Source organism: Chiloscyllium plagiosum, unplaced genomic scaffold (genome assembly GCF_037043375.1).
Source record: "Chiloscyllium plagiosum isolate Xiang-an unplaced genomic scaffold, Cpla_swu_hap1 HiC_scaffold_4, whole genome shotgun sequence".
In the NCBI taxonomy this organism is placed as follows: Eukaryota; Metazoa; Chordata; class Chondrichthyes; order Orectolobiformes; family Hemiscylliidae; genus Chiloscyllium; species Chiloscyllium plagiosum.
This window is the reverse complement of record NW_028270142.1, coordinates 131,220,149-131,233,829: the sequence shown is the minus strand read 5'-3', so window position 1 is coordinate 131,233,829 and position 13,681 is coordinate 131,220,149. Positions and strand designations below refer to the sequence as shown.

General features: G+C 37.9%; 2 protein-coding genes across 3 annotated transcripts in view; one reads left to right on the top strand and one right to left on the bottom strand.

The window, feature by feature from the left end:
* The window catches only part of acss2l (acyl-CoA synthetase short chain family member 2 like), a 134,893-nt gene that overhangs the window by 27,835 nt on the left and 93,377 nt on the right, over nucleotides 1-13,681 (top strand). The window lies entirely within an intron of this gene.
* The window catches only part of ndufv2 (NADH:ubiquinone oxidoreductase core subunit V2), a 38,431-nt gene that overhangs the window by 9,353 nt on the left and 15,397 nt on the right, over nucleotides 1-13,681 (bottom strand). For both annotated transcript variants that reach the window (XM_043687775.2, XM_087986696.1), the window contains exons 3-6: nucleotides 12,217-12,279; nucleotides 10,503-10,619; nucleotides 5,729-5,897; nucleotides 3,265-3,374 (exon numbers count right to left, since the gene is read on the bottom strand). In XM_043687775.2, coding sequence (XP_043543710.2) covers nucleotides 3,265-3,374; nucleotides 5,729-5,897; nucleotides 10,503-10,619; nucleotides 12,217-12,279 — 459 coding nt within the window. The remainder of the gene's footprint in view (nucleotides 1-3,264; nucleotides 3,375-5,728; nucleotides 5,898-10,502; nucleotides 10,620-12,216; nucleotides 12,280-13,681) is intronic.

Here is a 13,681-nt window from a genome sequence, read left to right as displayed (position 1 = left end):
GGAGAAAGGACAATGATCAAGGCTGAAGAATTCCTCTTTGGCTTCATCCATTGCTTCTAGAATTAAGGCTCTTTGAAAAGGAAGCATAATGTACACAGTTCCTGGTCTCCTCCCAAACCCATCATAAACGGCACCTGCAAGTCAACTGTTTGGTTTCCCAGGGTAAAAACAATGACTGCAGATGCTGGAAACCAGATTTTGGATTAGTGGTGCTGGAAGAGCACAGCAGTTCAGGTAGCATCCAAGGAGCAGCAAAATCGATGTTTCGGGCAAAAGCCCTTCATCAGGAATAAAGGTTTGGTTTCCCAACCAGGCAGCCTCAAGACCCATTTGATGAGAATGATCAGGTGATTCAAGAGCTAGTAACTTGCAAGTGCAAGGTTTTTCTGAACAAGAAGTATCGCTAAAGCTCAATGGGAAGAAAACCAGTCTACAGGCAAATGAAGGCAGAGGTCCTACAAGAAAGAGCAGATTGGGGATGAAAAAAAAAGTGTAGAAAGTCCAGCAACTGGCCAATATCTAAAATGTGCAATGATTATTCACTGCAGTCCCACATAAGAGATTAGTATGTAAAATTTAATAGGATGGGGGTAGTGTACTGACATGGATAGAGAACAGGTTGGCATACTGGAAACAAATAGGAATAATTAGGAAGTTTTTTATTTTGAATGGCAGGTGGTGACCAGTAGGGTTCTGCAGGATCAGTGCTTAGATCCCAGCTATTCACAATCTATATTAATGATTTAGATGATGGAACTAAATGTAATATCTCCAAATTTAAAGATGACACAAAGCTGGGTGGGAGGGTGAGCTATGATGAGGATGCAGAGATGATTCAAGCTGAGTGAATGAACAAATACATGGTAGATGGAGTAAAATATGGATAAATGAAATACTTAAGTGACATTACAGGAAGGCAGATTATTCTGAATGGCTATAAACTGACAGATAGCGCTGTGCAACAAGACCTGGCTGACCTCATACACCAGTCACTGAAGATGAGCATATAGGTGCTTCAAGTGGTAAAGAAAGCAAATGCTATGTTGGCCTTTGTAGTGAGAGGACTAGTGTACATGAGCAGGGATGTCTTGCTACCCTTACACAGGGTCTTGGTGAGATCACACCTGGAATACTATATTCAGCTTTGGTCTCCTTATGAGGATGGATATTCTTACTAATAGAGTGCAGTGCAGGTTTATCAGACTGATTCCTGAGATGGTGCGAGTGACATTTGAGGAGTAGTTGCATCTGCATCTGTTACAATATTATTCATTTGCGTTCAGAAGAATAAGGGAGTGAGATGCAAGGTCTCAGAAACCCAAATAAAAACTAGCTGGACTGAATAGGGCAAATGCAGGCAGAATGTTCCTGATGGCAGGGGAGTCCACTCCAGGGATCACAATCTAAGGAAGTGGGATAAACCATTTAGGACTGAGACAAGGAAAAGTTTCTTCACCCAGAGACTGCTGAGACTGTGGCGTTCACTATCACAGAAAACAGTTGAAACTAAAACACTGTACCATTTCCAGGAGGAGTTAGATACAGTTTTTAGGGCTGAAGGAATCCAAGAGCATAAGGAGAAAGTGGGAACAGGGCACTGAGTTGCATCATGATGGAACAGGCTCAGAGTGCAACGGGCATACTCCTGTTTTCTGTTTTGACAGCCCAAGCACAAGGACCTATCCCACCTTCAGCAAAGAACAGAATAGCACCCATCAAGGACAGAAGGGCACAAATGTTTGATAGTTGAGAAGATTGTCAAAGTTTTAATTCTGAGACCATCATTTGAGATTGCCCTCAACCACATCCCACAGAATACTACCCTCCATCCGAAGTAAAAACATGTCCTGATAGAAGGTTAAATAAGCCACCTAAAAGCAGAGAACCACCAAAGCCAGTGATTCAGTCTGCAACCCTGCCAAACCATTAAAATACAGCAGGCTAGTTTGTTAGCCATGTACATATGGCCTTGTCTTGAAAGATAAGAGCCTGCCAAGGGATGGGAGATGTCATAATTGTGAACAGGACTTATTGTGGAAATTCGAGAGAAATCCTTCCTATCCACTGCTGGAAAGGTCATTAAAAGAATCCTTCTCAATCGGCTCATTATGATAACCAGATGAAAGTCCCATCCATCAACAGACTCGTGATCTTCACAGCAAGACGAGTGCAGAAAGTAACAGCAATTGCTTTAAAAAGGCTTTATCATCCTACTTCAATTTGGTTACTTGCAAAAAATCTATTTCCATCCTCCACTTGATGCACAAAAGCGCGCAATGATCCTCCCCAACAGATTCCCCCACACACATAATGAGTGCAAAGTGAAGTCGAGCAAAGCTGCATCATAAAATGACACTCTTCTCAATCTTCCTTATCACAATACTCTACTGCATATCCATGAATCTTCCCACAAGAGTGGAGATAATTTAGACAATAAGTGGAAAACTGTTCGACCTACATCACCTCCAGTCCAGAACAGAAACTACCCCAACCTTTCTTGTTGATCTGCCATATGCAGGTAACTCATAACTCTGAGCTCAGGCTTTAAACCATTCATGATGCATTCACAGAGGTGTGAGAGAATGGGTCTTGGGCTAAATATTTGGAAGACAAAGGTAATCTAGCAGTCTGGATGTGCAACACAAGACCCTGGCTTTGGAAGGCTCCTCTGAGGAAGGGCATCTCACCACTGTTTTAGATTATACAGAAATTTCTGCTAGGGGCCCTGAAATTTCTTCACTAACTTCTAACACTGTCCAGGAATATACTCTATCAGGTCCCAGAGATTTACCCACTTATATGTTTTCCAAGCCATCCAGCACTTCCTTTTCTGAATGGATTTCAAAACATCAATATTTATTCCCAGGCACTATAACCTCCATTTCTTTCTTCACAATGCAAATTAATGCAAAATATTCACTTTTTACCTCTCCCATCTCCTGATGTTCAAAATATAGGTGAGCTCATTGATCTTTGAGCCCTATATTCTCTCTCTTGTTGCTCTTTTGTTCTTTATGTATTTGTAAATAGCAGCCATTTCAATCACCTCCAATTATAAAATGATCTGCCTGCTCTGGACCAAAATTTGAAATCTACATTGACTGAAAAATAGTTCATGGCTTGTGTATTATTCTATTTGCTGCCATGTAAGATTTAATACTAACTTGGATTTACAGATTTATGATGTTTAAACTACATATGATGACAATTTAGGTACTGCATATAAAGACATAAAACAGTATCAATGCATTTCAAAGGACTTACATAATAGTTGTCATTAATTTGCACCATTGGTGCATTCACACAGGCACCCAGACACTCCACCTCTGTGACAGTGAAAAGCTTGTCAGGTGTTGTTTCCCCAATAGAGATACCTAAGGATGAAATGAACTTAACTAAAAACACTGATTCACTTCAAAGACCCATCAGAGCCACCTGGGATTCAATTATTTAATAGCTTAAAAGGCTGGATCTTGCTTCTTTTGCTGCATAGTTTCAGAAAAGCATATTTTAAAATAAAGTAATTTCACTAAAAACAATGAACTTAATGTTCATTTGGGCATTTGTGCCACATTGCATTTAAAAAGCAGCAAAACAAACGAGTATACAGTATGATATGCAATGTCAAAGTTTATCAGCTGCCTTTAAAGAAAATTGCACAATTCATAAGATTAAAAACAAACCAAGAAATTACCTTTACTTAATGTTTGGATAAATTATGTTTAGTATCTATTGTAATTCAGGTTAACCTCTCTACCACTGAACCCATAATCCTTACGTTTGCTTCTCAGTTTTATTTAATCAAACCTGTCAGTATGGAATGGTGGGAAAAGAAAATTTTAATTGTAGATTAAAGTAGCAATGACGACCTTAAAATAGGGATCTTTATGGGAAAAGAACAGGAATGTTAGTCAACGTCTGAGGGATTCTACTACAAATTACAGGAGAATGTATGTTACGATTTATAGCTTCAGGATGGTTAAACTAATTACCACTTGTGAACAAGAGTCTCGATTTGTGGTCAACAGTTCACATGAGATTCCATTCATTCATTCATTCGTACTCCTTACATATACATATATTCTGAGCTATCAACCATGAAGGTCTTCAGTTTGATCCACAATAGCTCTGGTTTCGTTCTCAGCTGGGATAATGGTAGGGTCTGAATCAGGCAGCAAGGGGAGAATGAAAATAACTACTTGATCAGTAAAGTTAGGAAGACGTCTGCTATAAAACCAAGCAGCACATGTAACACTTCTTTAAGGAAATGGAGTTTGGTTACACAAAGTTTTAAATCCTTTGAGCAACATTGTAGATAGAAAAGCTACAAAAGACTGATGGGAACTTATATAGCTAATCAATATTATATAAAGTTAATGAAGAGTTGGTAGAAGTGATTGGTTGATCCGCTGGGAAATTTATGAAAACTAAATAACATAGTTGTAATAAATTTAATGTCACTGTATTTCACCAAAGCCAAGGTTTTGGGGATCTAAAATTCTTGAACAGGGAAATTATTATTTTTACTGGCCTCTGAATACATAAAGAATATGAATTTAGAATTGATATAGAAAGTATAAAGGAGATGCTTATTTATTAATGGACTCCTACTTAGATGTAGTGAGAATCTATCTTCCCAAGGTTATGAAAAATAAATTTTAGATTAAACAAATTACATAAAGCTAGAGAAGTTCTTCTGCTATCTTAAGTTTTTTATTCAGATTTTAAAATGTAGATATTGTTTCAGCTGGTTATAAAAATCACAGGCCATTATTTGACACCTGCTACTCCATCCTTCAGTATCCTTGCTCACCTGAGTATAAAACAAAATACAAATTGGAACTAAGATGAGTGATCTCCAAAAGCTGCTTGGGTTGTTCTGGAGAATGAGAAAATGTAACTGTTTTTACCAAGGGAGAATTTAGAAACGTGGCATTAAAAGTCCTTTTTTATTATAATATTTTCCTTTTGTGGTAGGTTTAATTTTAACCAGTGAACATCTTTCCCTTTCGATTCGTAATGACTTAGTTGAGCATTTCAGTGCATTGCTGACGGAATGCTACCTTGTTTTGTGTGTCAACCTTAGGATATTTTATTAAACCAGGATCCCTGTTAACTAATGAGTTGAACCTAAGTAACATGGCAGCCTATAAACGTGTCTTTCTCTTGACAAAAGATGCATCTTGCTACAAAGATGAGTAAACCAGAACAACTGGCCCTTATTCCAATTCCTGTTTGACGAACTGGATGCAAAATGGTTGCTGGTGGATCTGTCTACAAAACAATCATAATAACATGTCAAAAGTATTTAATTGATTGTGAAGTTCTCTGGAATGTTCTACAGAGTATGAATGCAACCGTTTTAACCAAGGAAGGAGTTAGAAACATGTGGCATTAGAAGTCCGTATCTGATCATGATATTTTCCTTTTAAGGATAGATCTCACTTAAAGATTCAAAAACATTTCAGATACATAGAGTACCAATCACAAATCATTTCACTTCTGTAATTTTGAGTAAAACAAGACGTAGTTAAAGTAATCAATACTGGAATTTTATTTGCCACATTAAATAAATATTTAGTGAAATCAAATGCTAATCAACTAAAGAAACATGGAATCAAAGGAAATATTTTTCAAGAAAGGCATTCTCTTGGTAATATATTGATAAGAATATAAAAATCTTCTCATTTCAGTAAATGACTCTGGAGTAACCAGATTTTCTGCTTACCAAGCTTTTTTGTGACGCATTCTACAACACTGTCAGACTCTCTAAGCATACACGGTGTGGTTGTGCAGATCTGAATATGGTACTTTCCAATTGGCTTGCGGTTAAACATAGTGTAAAACGTTGCTACTTCGTATACCCTCATCGAAGGCATATTGAGAAGCTCGGCAACCTTTTAGAGAAAAGTAAATTTTACAAAGTGAAGCTAAAATTTTACATTCTAGAACAGACTCCAAAACAAATAGATTGTACCAATTAAATCAAGCATTTTCAAATAATTTGAATGCAATGTAGTCTGGAGGTAGTCAGTGCATTTTAGCATGTGCCATCACCTTTATACAGCACAATGAAGGACCCTAAAAAGTGCTACATTTTAAGACTATAGAAATACATAATGTCTTTGGTTGAAAAAGTCTTTGTTCAACTAAAAATATTCATGTAGCATAAAAGCTAATCTCTTTTGTTTCAAGCAGTCAAATCAAACTGAGTCTTCAAATAAAATATCACTTCTGAGGGGTACCAAATTAAGTCAGATTTATTAAAGAGGCCACAAATTTAAAGAACAATGTTTACCATCAAATCAAATAGGCACTTCCAAACCCTCTGCATCAAAATGCTACATAAAAGACATCCTATGGGATTGCAAATGGTTTCCCATTAAAAGTTAGGATCTTGCCTCAGATTCTTGGATTCAGAAGCTCCAGCTATTTCTAATGCTTTGGAGATCCTATGCTATTCCTAAGTTCAGGAGAAAGTGAGGACTGCAGATGCTGGAGATCAGAGCTGAAAAATGTGTTGCTGGAAAAGCGCAGCAGGTCAGGCAGCATCCAAGGAGCAGGAGAATCGACGTTTCGGGCATAAGCCCTTCTTCAGAATTCCTAAGTTCAGTCTTGTATTATTGGGTTGTAAGTGAACATTTTAGTAGATAGCATAACCAAGAGTGATTCAACAGGGCTCCCTTTTTAAATGGGATTTTCACGTCTTTAATTCACAAATCATCTAACTTTTGTACATTGGACCAAACTTGTATTTTGTAAAGACAAGGCCAGATTTAAATCAATTAACTGATTTATTTCACAAAACGGTTGTAGTTACAATAGTGGAGACCATTTGGTTTGTTGAACCTGTGGCAGTTCTTCTGGCAGTAATTCAGTTGGTCTCACTACCCAATTTCTTTTGTTTCCCCCCTCCATAGTTCTGGCAAACTATTTTACCTTCAGGTGCTTATCCAATTTTCTTTTGAAGGTCATGGTTGAATTGTCTCAGCTAGCTTTTCAGATCATGTGCTCTAAATCATAACATTCATTGCTTAAAGCTTTTTCTTATGTTGTATTTGGAAAGGCAATAGCCCATTGGCATTATAAGTGGACTGTTAATACAGACACCCAAGTTCAAATCCCCACATGGTAGATGTTGGAATTTGAATTCAATAAATATCTAGATTTAAGACTGTAACGATGACTGAGAATTCATTGTAGATTGTCAGGAAAAACCCATCTGTTTCAGTAATGTCTTTTAGGTAAGGAAAATGCAGCCTGGTCTGGCCTACGTGTGATTCCAGACCCACAAATATGTGGTTGACTCTTATCTGCCCTCTGGACAATTAGGGATAAGCAATAAAAATGCTCACCAAGACAGTGAGGCTCTCATCCCATGAATGAATAAACAAAGATTTGCCAATTGCCTTAAATCAATGATCTCTGGTTCTTGACTTTTTGTTGGGGATTTTCTCTGTTTGGACCACGATTCTGAATATTGTGATCAAGTCTCTGATCAAACCTATTCTTCTGAGAACCTCAGCATCTCAAACTATCCTCCAAAATGAAATCTGTCATGTCTGGAACCATTCTCAGTTTTTTATTTTTATGCACACTATAAAACTTCCACAGCCTTCCCAAAATGCAGTGTTGAAAATTGGAAATAGTACTCTAGTTGTTGTATTTTAGAAAGGTTTCAGTAACTCCTTTGCTTTCGTGCTCAAAAACACGGGATCCTCAACATTTTACGACCACTTTCTAACTGCTCCACCACGTTCAATAATTTATATGCATACAGTGCAGATCTCTCTCCTTCCTACACCCAATTGCAGAATTGTGCCCTTTAGTGTATATTGCCTCTTTCTGTTCCTCTTAGAAAAACATATCCACTTCACACTAAGTTATTTGCTATAATAATACCAACTCCACCAGTTTGGCAATATTCTTATAGAGTCAGAGTCATATCTGAAGTTAATCACTATCTTCCTCATGGTCCTTTATGCTTCCATAAGTTTAGAACTTGTGCCTTGAATACAACTCTAGCTCAAAACCAAGAGAAGCAGTGGTTCCAGTTATAACCTTTGGCTCACTCAAACATTTATTCAATCACCATTGTACTTGCCTTTAACCAATTTAGTCTGCTTGGTGCATTAATTTGGTTCCTAAAATGAAGGATGTCTCATAAGAAAAAGTTGATAATGTTGACAGGGCTTTTCTCGTCCTCAGTGTAGTGACCATCTTCTACATGGTATAATATTTGATATTGTTTCTCAGCATTTTGTGGGCATTGCATATTTGAGGATGGGGAGAGTGGGTGGTGATGATAAATGGGATTATGTGTATACCATATCTGAATGGGCAAGCTGAATTAAATAATTGGGTTCTTTCCTGTAACTTAATGACAGAAGCATCATACTAAATATTAGACTGGGTCAGTATTCTATTTTGACTGCATAAATCTCATTTTATAGAATTCAATTCACACTTTTTGCACAAAACTGATAAGAAAACTGATTTTACGTCAAGGGTAAGCTCTCAATCTGTAAGTATGTATGCCATTTTTACTATTGGTTGCATGCTACAATTAAGTGTTTCTTATTTTAGTGACTGCTTTAATCCCTTGGGTCTCTGACAGTTAATATCAAACTTGTACCTCAAAATAACATAGATGCAGTCTAGCGAGCTGAAAAACAGAGCAAAATTACATATAACTGGAACAGACTACCAACAAAAGCAAGCATGATTAGATTTGCAATACACAACAGATGGCTGACAACACAATGCCTTATTTATACTGTACTGCTGAAATCAAGATTGATTTGATGGACTTGTAGAATTACTGAGAAACAATCTCTGTAGTAAGTCAACATTTTGAAGAAGCGATGTATTATCAAAGCAATATTGTGTAGTACTTTTTAAAGCAGGTAAACAGCCTACATAATTGAAGAAAAATTATGAAAACAGATGCAAAAAAAATAGCAGATGGTCAGAATTACAAAACTGAGTCATTCATATGGCAATGTGCTGGGTTTGGCTTCTTCTCAAGAATTCTGAAAACACCATATGATCAATCGTGGTGCAGCAAAGAATAACTTAAAGGCCTCACAATCAGTGGAAAGATTTTTTGGTGGGTACTTGGCTAAAGTCATTAAAATAGACAAACAAAATTTCCAATCCCATCTGTTCATATCAATATTATTCACCATTGTACATCACTGAAGCCAGCATTTTGTCTTGATGGCGAAAAAGATTATTTTTAAATTGTAAAGTGTGACATGTTTGTTTTCAATCCAGCAAATTGAGTATTTAACTTCTAGGACACCTAGACACATAAAAATTTGATGACCATACAGAATATTTTCTAATTTAACTTCCAGTTGTCAGTGACCCAGCCACGGCAATATATATTGACCATCCTTGATGGTCTCAAGTGGTAGGCAATCCTTTTGAATGTTACAGTCATAATGGTGCTTGCACAATGGGAAATTCTCAATATTAAGATTTCAACTTAACAGTTACAGAAGAATAATTTTAGAATCATAAAATCGTATTGTCTAGCAGGCCCATAGAGACTGTATTGACAAAACCCACTCTAAATCTACAGTAGTCCCACTTTCCAACACCTGGTCTATAGCATTTAATGTAATATCACTTCAAGTACCTTTCCAAAGTACCTTATGAAGTGTCCCACCTCACCTACCTCCTGAACAGTGCATTCCAGAGTTCCACCATCTCCTTGGGGTTGGGGTGGGAGAGAGAGCGCAAGAGAAACTTCCTGTCTTTCACCTTAAAACTATGCCCCCATATTTCTGACCCTTCAAGTGAGGAGAACAGCTATATTCTGCCCACCTGTCCATGCCCCTGAATCTTATGTCAATCAGGTCCTCTGTCAGCCTTATCTATTCTAAAGAAAACAACACTAGGCTGTCTAACATCTCTTCGCAGTCAAACTGCTCCATCCCAGGCAACATCTGGTGATTGTCCTCTACAACCCCTCCAGTGGAATCACATCCTTCCTATGTTCTGGTAACCAGAACTGCGCATAATATTCCAACTGTGGCCGACCAATGTTTTGTACAGCTGCAACATAACCTCACTGCTCTAATAATCTGTGCCGAGACTGATACAGGCATGTATCCTGTATGACTTGTTAACTGGCCTACTAACCTGTCCAGCTGCCTTCAGGGAGCAGTGGACAAGTACTCCAGGATTAATGTTTTGCTGAGTTTGTTTTGTGGCAATATATCCAAGCTAGGATAATCAGAAATGGGTTGCTGATTAGATTTTACATTACAGTTCCAATAAAAAAAAATCTCCAGAATGTGAAAAGAAAGTGAGACCCCCTACACAGATTAAGAAACTGTAACAAATGCAAAAGAGTCACCCTATATATTCCTTGCAAGGTTCCTACAGATTAAAATTAGCAAAGGTCTGTTTACAGGTATGTACAAATTTTTTTTTAAATGAAAACTGAATGGGGGTATACAGAGATATAAAACAGTTTTGATCATGCTTGTTACCTTATTCATGGCAGAGATAGGTAGCCAACCATGTTGTCTCTGAGCCAGATCTAGCACTGGGATTACAGCAGCTGATTTATGACCTTCTGGATAACTGCAGAGAATAACATCGAGCCGCTGTAAAAATAAACAAAAATACATGCATTAAGTGTTTGGCTAGCTATGTACTGATTAATTTTAGTGATCAGATAGTTAGAACACTGCCTTATTGTTTGTCCTGTAGTATAACAATGGGTTTAATGTCACAATCTGCCACACTAACTTCTCAAAATACTGCTGCAATACTGCAGGGAGAGTGGAAGCATTTGCATTTCTTGACCCAAAAGCACTTCATAAGAAATGTAAAAAAAGTGAACATGGATAAAGGCAAATAAAACTTTTTAGCGAATGGAAGCACCAATTATATATCACAGTGGTAGTACCTTTATTATTATCACTTAAAATTTAATTTTATCAACTTAGCGCTATATTTTGTTATGCCCCAAGTAAATCTTAAGTGCTTCAAAACAATTTATGACATTTGAGCTGTCAATATTTTTAAAATAACCTAAATATATGAAGACCAACACTCAAAAAACATGTGGCAGTCAAATCTGATTCAAAACATCCAGGAAATATCAATTCTGGGCGATCAGAGAAAGGTCACCCTGACCCACAAATCTGAGAAGCTGCTCCTACAATCACATTTTCTTATTCATTCATGGTATTTGGGTATACCTGGCTAGTTCAGCATTTATTCTCCATTGCTACATTCCATCAAGGTGGTGGTCACCGATCTTCTTGAAATGCAACGGTCTGTTTGGTTTAGGTGGACTCACATTGCCATTAGATAGGGAGTTCCAGTGACCTAGAAACACTAACTATGGAAATATATTTCCAGATCAGAACACTAAGTGGCTTAGAGAGGAACTTCTACCTGGTGGTGTTCTCACATGTCTGTTGATTTGTCCTTCTAGGTGGTCTAGGGTTAGGATTGTAATGTCAAATCATGCTCCTCAGCTAACAGCTACTTCCACCAATATATACTGTTTGACCAAAGATACCATGCAGCCAATAAGACCAGATCTTCCTTGCTACGTGCCAATAGGAATGTGGGGGCTACTCCCAATGCTACACTCTCCCAAAGCCCAGGATCACCGAGGAATCCAGGCCACAGGTGAGGCTTGCAGGAGGAAATAAGTGGGGTGGGGGAGGTTCAGCAATGGGCAGTTTTCAATATTAGGCATAGAGTTATTTGAACAATGTCACCAAAAGCTGACCCACTGCCTGCCCAAGAATCTACAAGCAATGCCAGCAAGTTTGCATATTGATCTTTAAACACGGAGATGCCTTCACAGGCTACCGGATGAATAACAGTGGGTGATAATACATAGCTCTAACTGGGAATTAGTTGTCCCCTTAAAGGCCTCAATTTGAGACAGGGCAGGAGACATTCCACCTTTCACAAACCCAATCAGGACAGTGCCAGAATGGTGGAGGAATCCTCATCTTTCCAATGGCTGGGGGAACACGACAGATGGAACAGCATTAATTAGCTGAACTGGCTAGATACTTCACACTTGGCTTAGCATAACCTCTTCAGTGTAGGGTTCAATCCCCCCTTCCAGCTATTTTAATATTACCTAAAATTAGAAAATTCAATAGAATATTTGCAAATATTACTTGGTGATCCTTCCAAAAGGAAAGCTTAAGTTACAAATATCAATGTTCTTACCTTATAATTTTCTGGTGTGAAATCAAATGGTGTGTCTGGATTGTTGTCAGGAGTATCTCTATGCTTAAATGGGAAAAAAAAGAGATTTTATACACTGATAATGCAAAGCAGCTCACTTCTCTATACAACAATAATTCACACCTTTAAGTTGTTAAATGGCACTATAAAGGATCTTGAATGAAGAAAAAATAATCACAGGGCTATCGAGCCACCAATCAATGGGTGGTGAAAGCAAGTAAGACAAGGGGATGATTTTGAGAAGTCTTGATGGAGTGAAGAGGATCAATGGTGTGTATGAGTTTAAGAGATCATTCTCTAAAGCACCCAAAAGATTGCTGACCCTTTTGGAGAAGCAGGAAAGGTGATGCAAACGGAGGCCAATCATAAGAATATTGGTGTATATATGAAGGACAGTGAAGTAATGAAGGGTGAAGCAATGGAAGAATGTTGATGTGATCAAGGACTTTAGAAATTATGCACTGTAACAGGAGGCACTGAATACAAATGAGAAAACATTGAGGCAGTTCTTTCTTTTGAAAAATATACTTAATAAAAATTACAAATGTACATTACGCAAGTTAAAATTTGATAAATAAAATGCAAAATTTGACCAATTCCTTCCAATAGTGTGTAGCACTCTGTGGCATCCCACCACACCTACAATTACAGAATGTGTGTGTACCATTTACATTTCACATCATTCTCTGCGTACAGCAATTTACATAGTTTAAAGCGTTCCCATCCAATCATCTGAAATCTATGACCTTTCCCAATTGACACTGTGCGGTAAGTGTCCCAGCTTTAGTCTTTCACTAAGTACATGGACCTTGATTGTGTCAGTCTACAACATTCGGCTCTGCATACTGGAAGACCAGCAAGTTTCAAGCAGATCACGGATCACAGATCACCAAGTTTAGTGTTTTACAGTAGCGGCTGATGCATGTCTGAGCCCTTGGGAACAGTCTGTCAAATAGATTCCTCCATAATAGGGGCACTCAAAATCTCAACAAAAAACACCATCTCATTCCAGATCTGCTTTTGAAAATCATATTCCAGAAGTATGCGGACAACCGTATCTTGCTTAGACCATTGCACAGCAGTATTAAGACCCCAAGTATCTGTGACAGATCTGACAAGAGAGGGCCTTCTTACCACCAATGAAGTTACATGTTGGTGTTCATTTGAAACTTCTGACAATGAAGCATTCTGTCAAATAGATTTGCCAGTCCACTTAGACATCCAACAGATTGTACATCTGCTGTTCTTTGCAGGACTTTGAAATATTTTACATGTGGATTACTGCTTATTGGACTTGTGGTCCAAGATTTCTTGGGCACAAAAAAAATACATGGACAGGTGGCAAGTGATAGTCCAACTAATGGAAAATTTCATAACAATGTGCAAGAACCATCCAGAACAATATCAGGGTCAGGGAGGAGGCCCTTAGCATGTTGTGAGTTTTGTA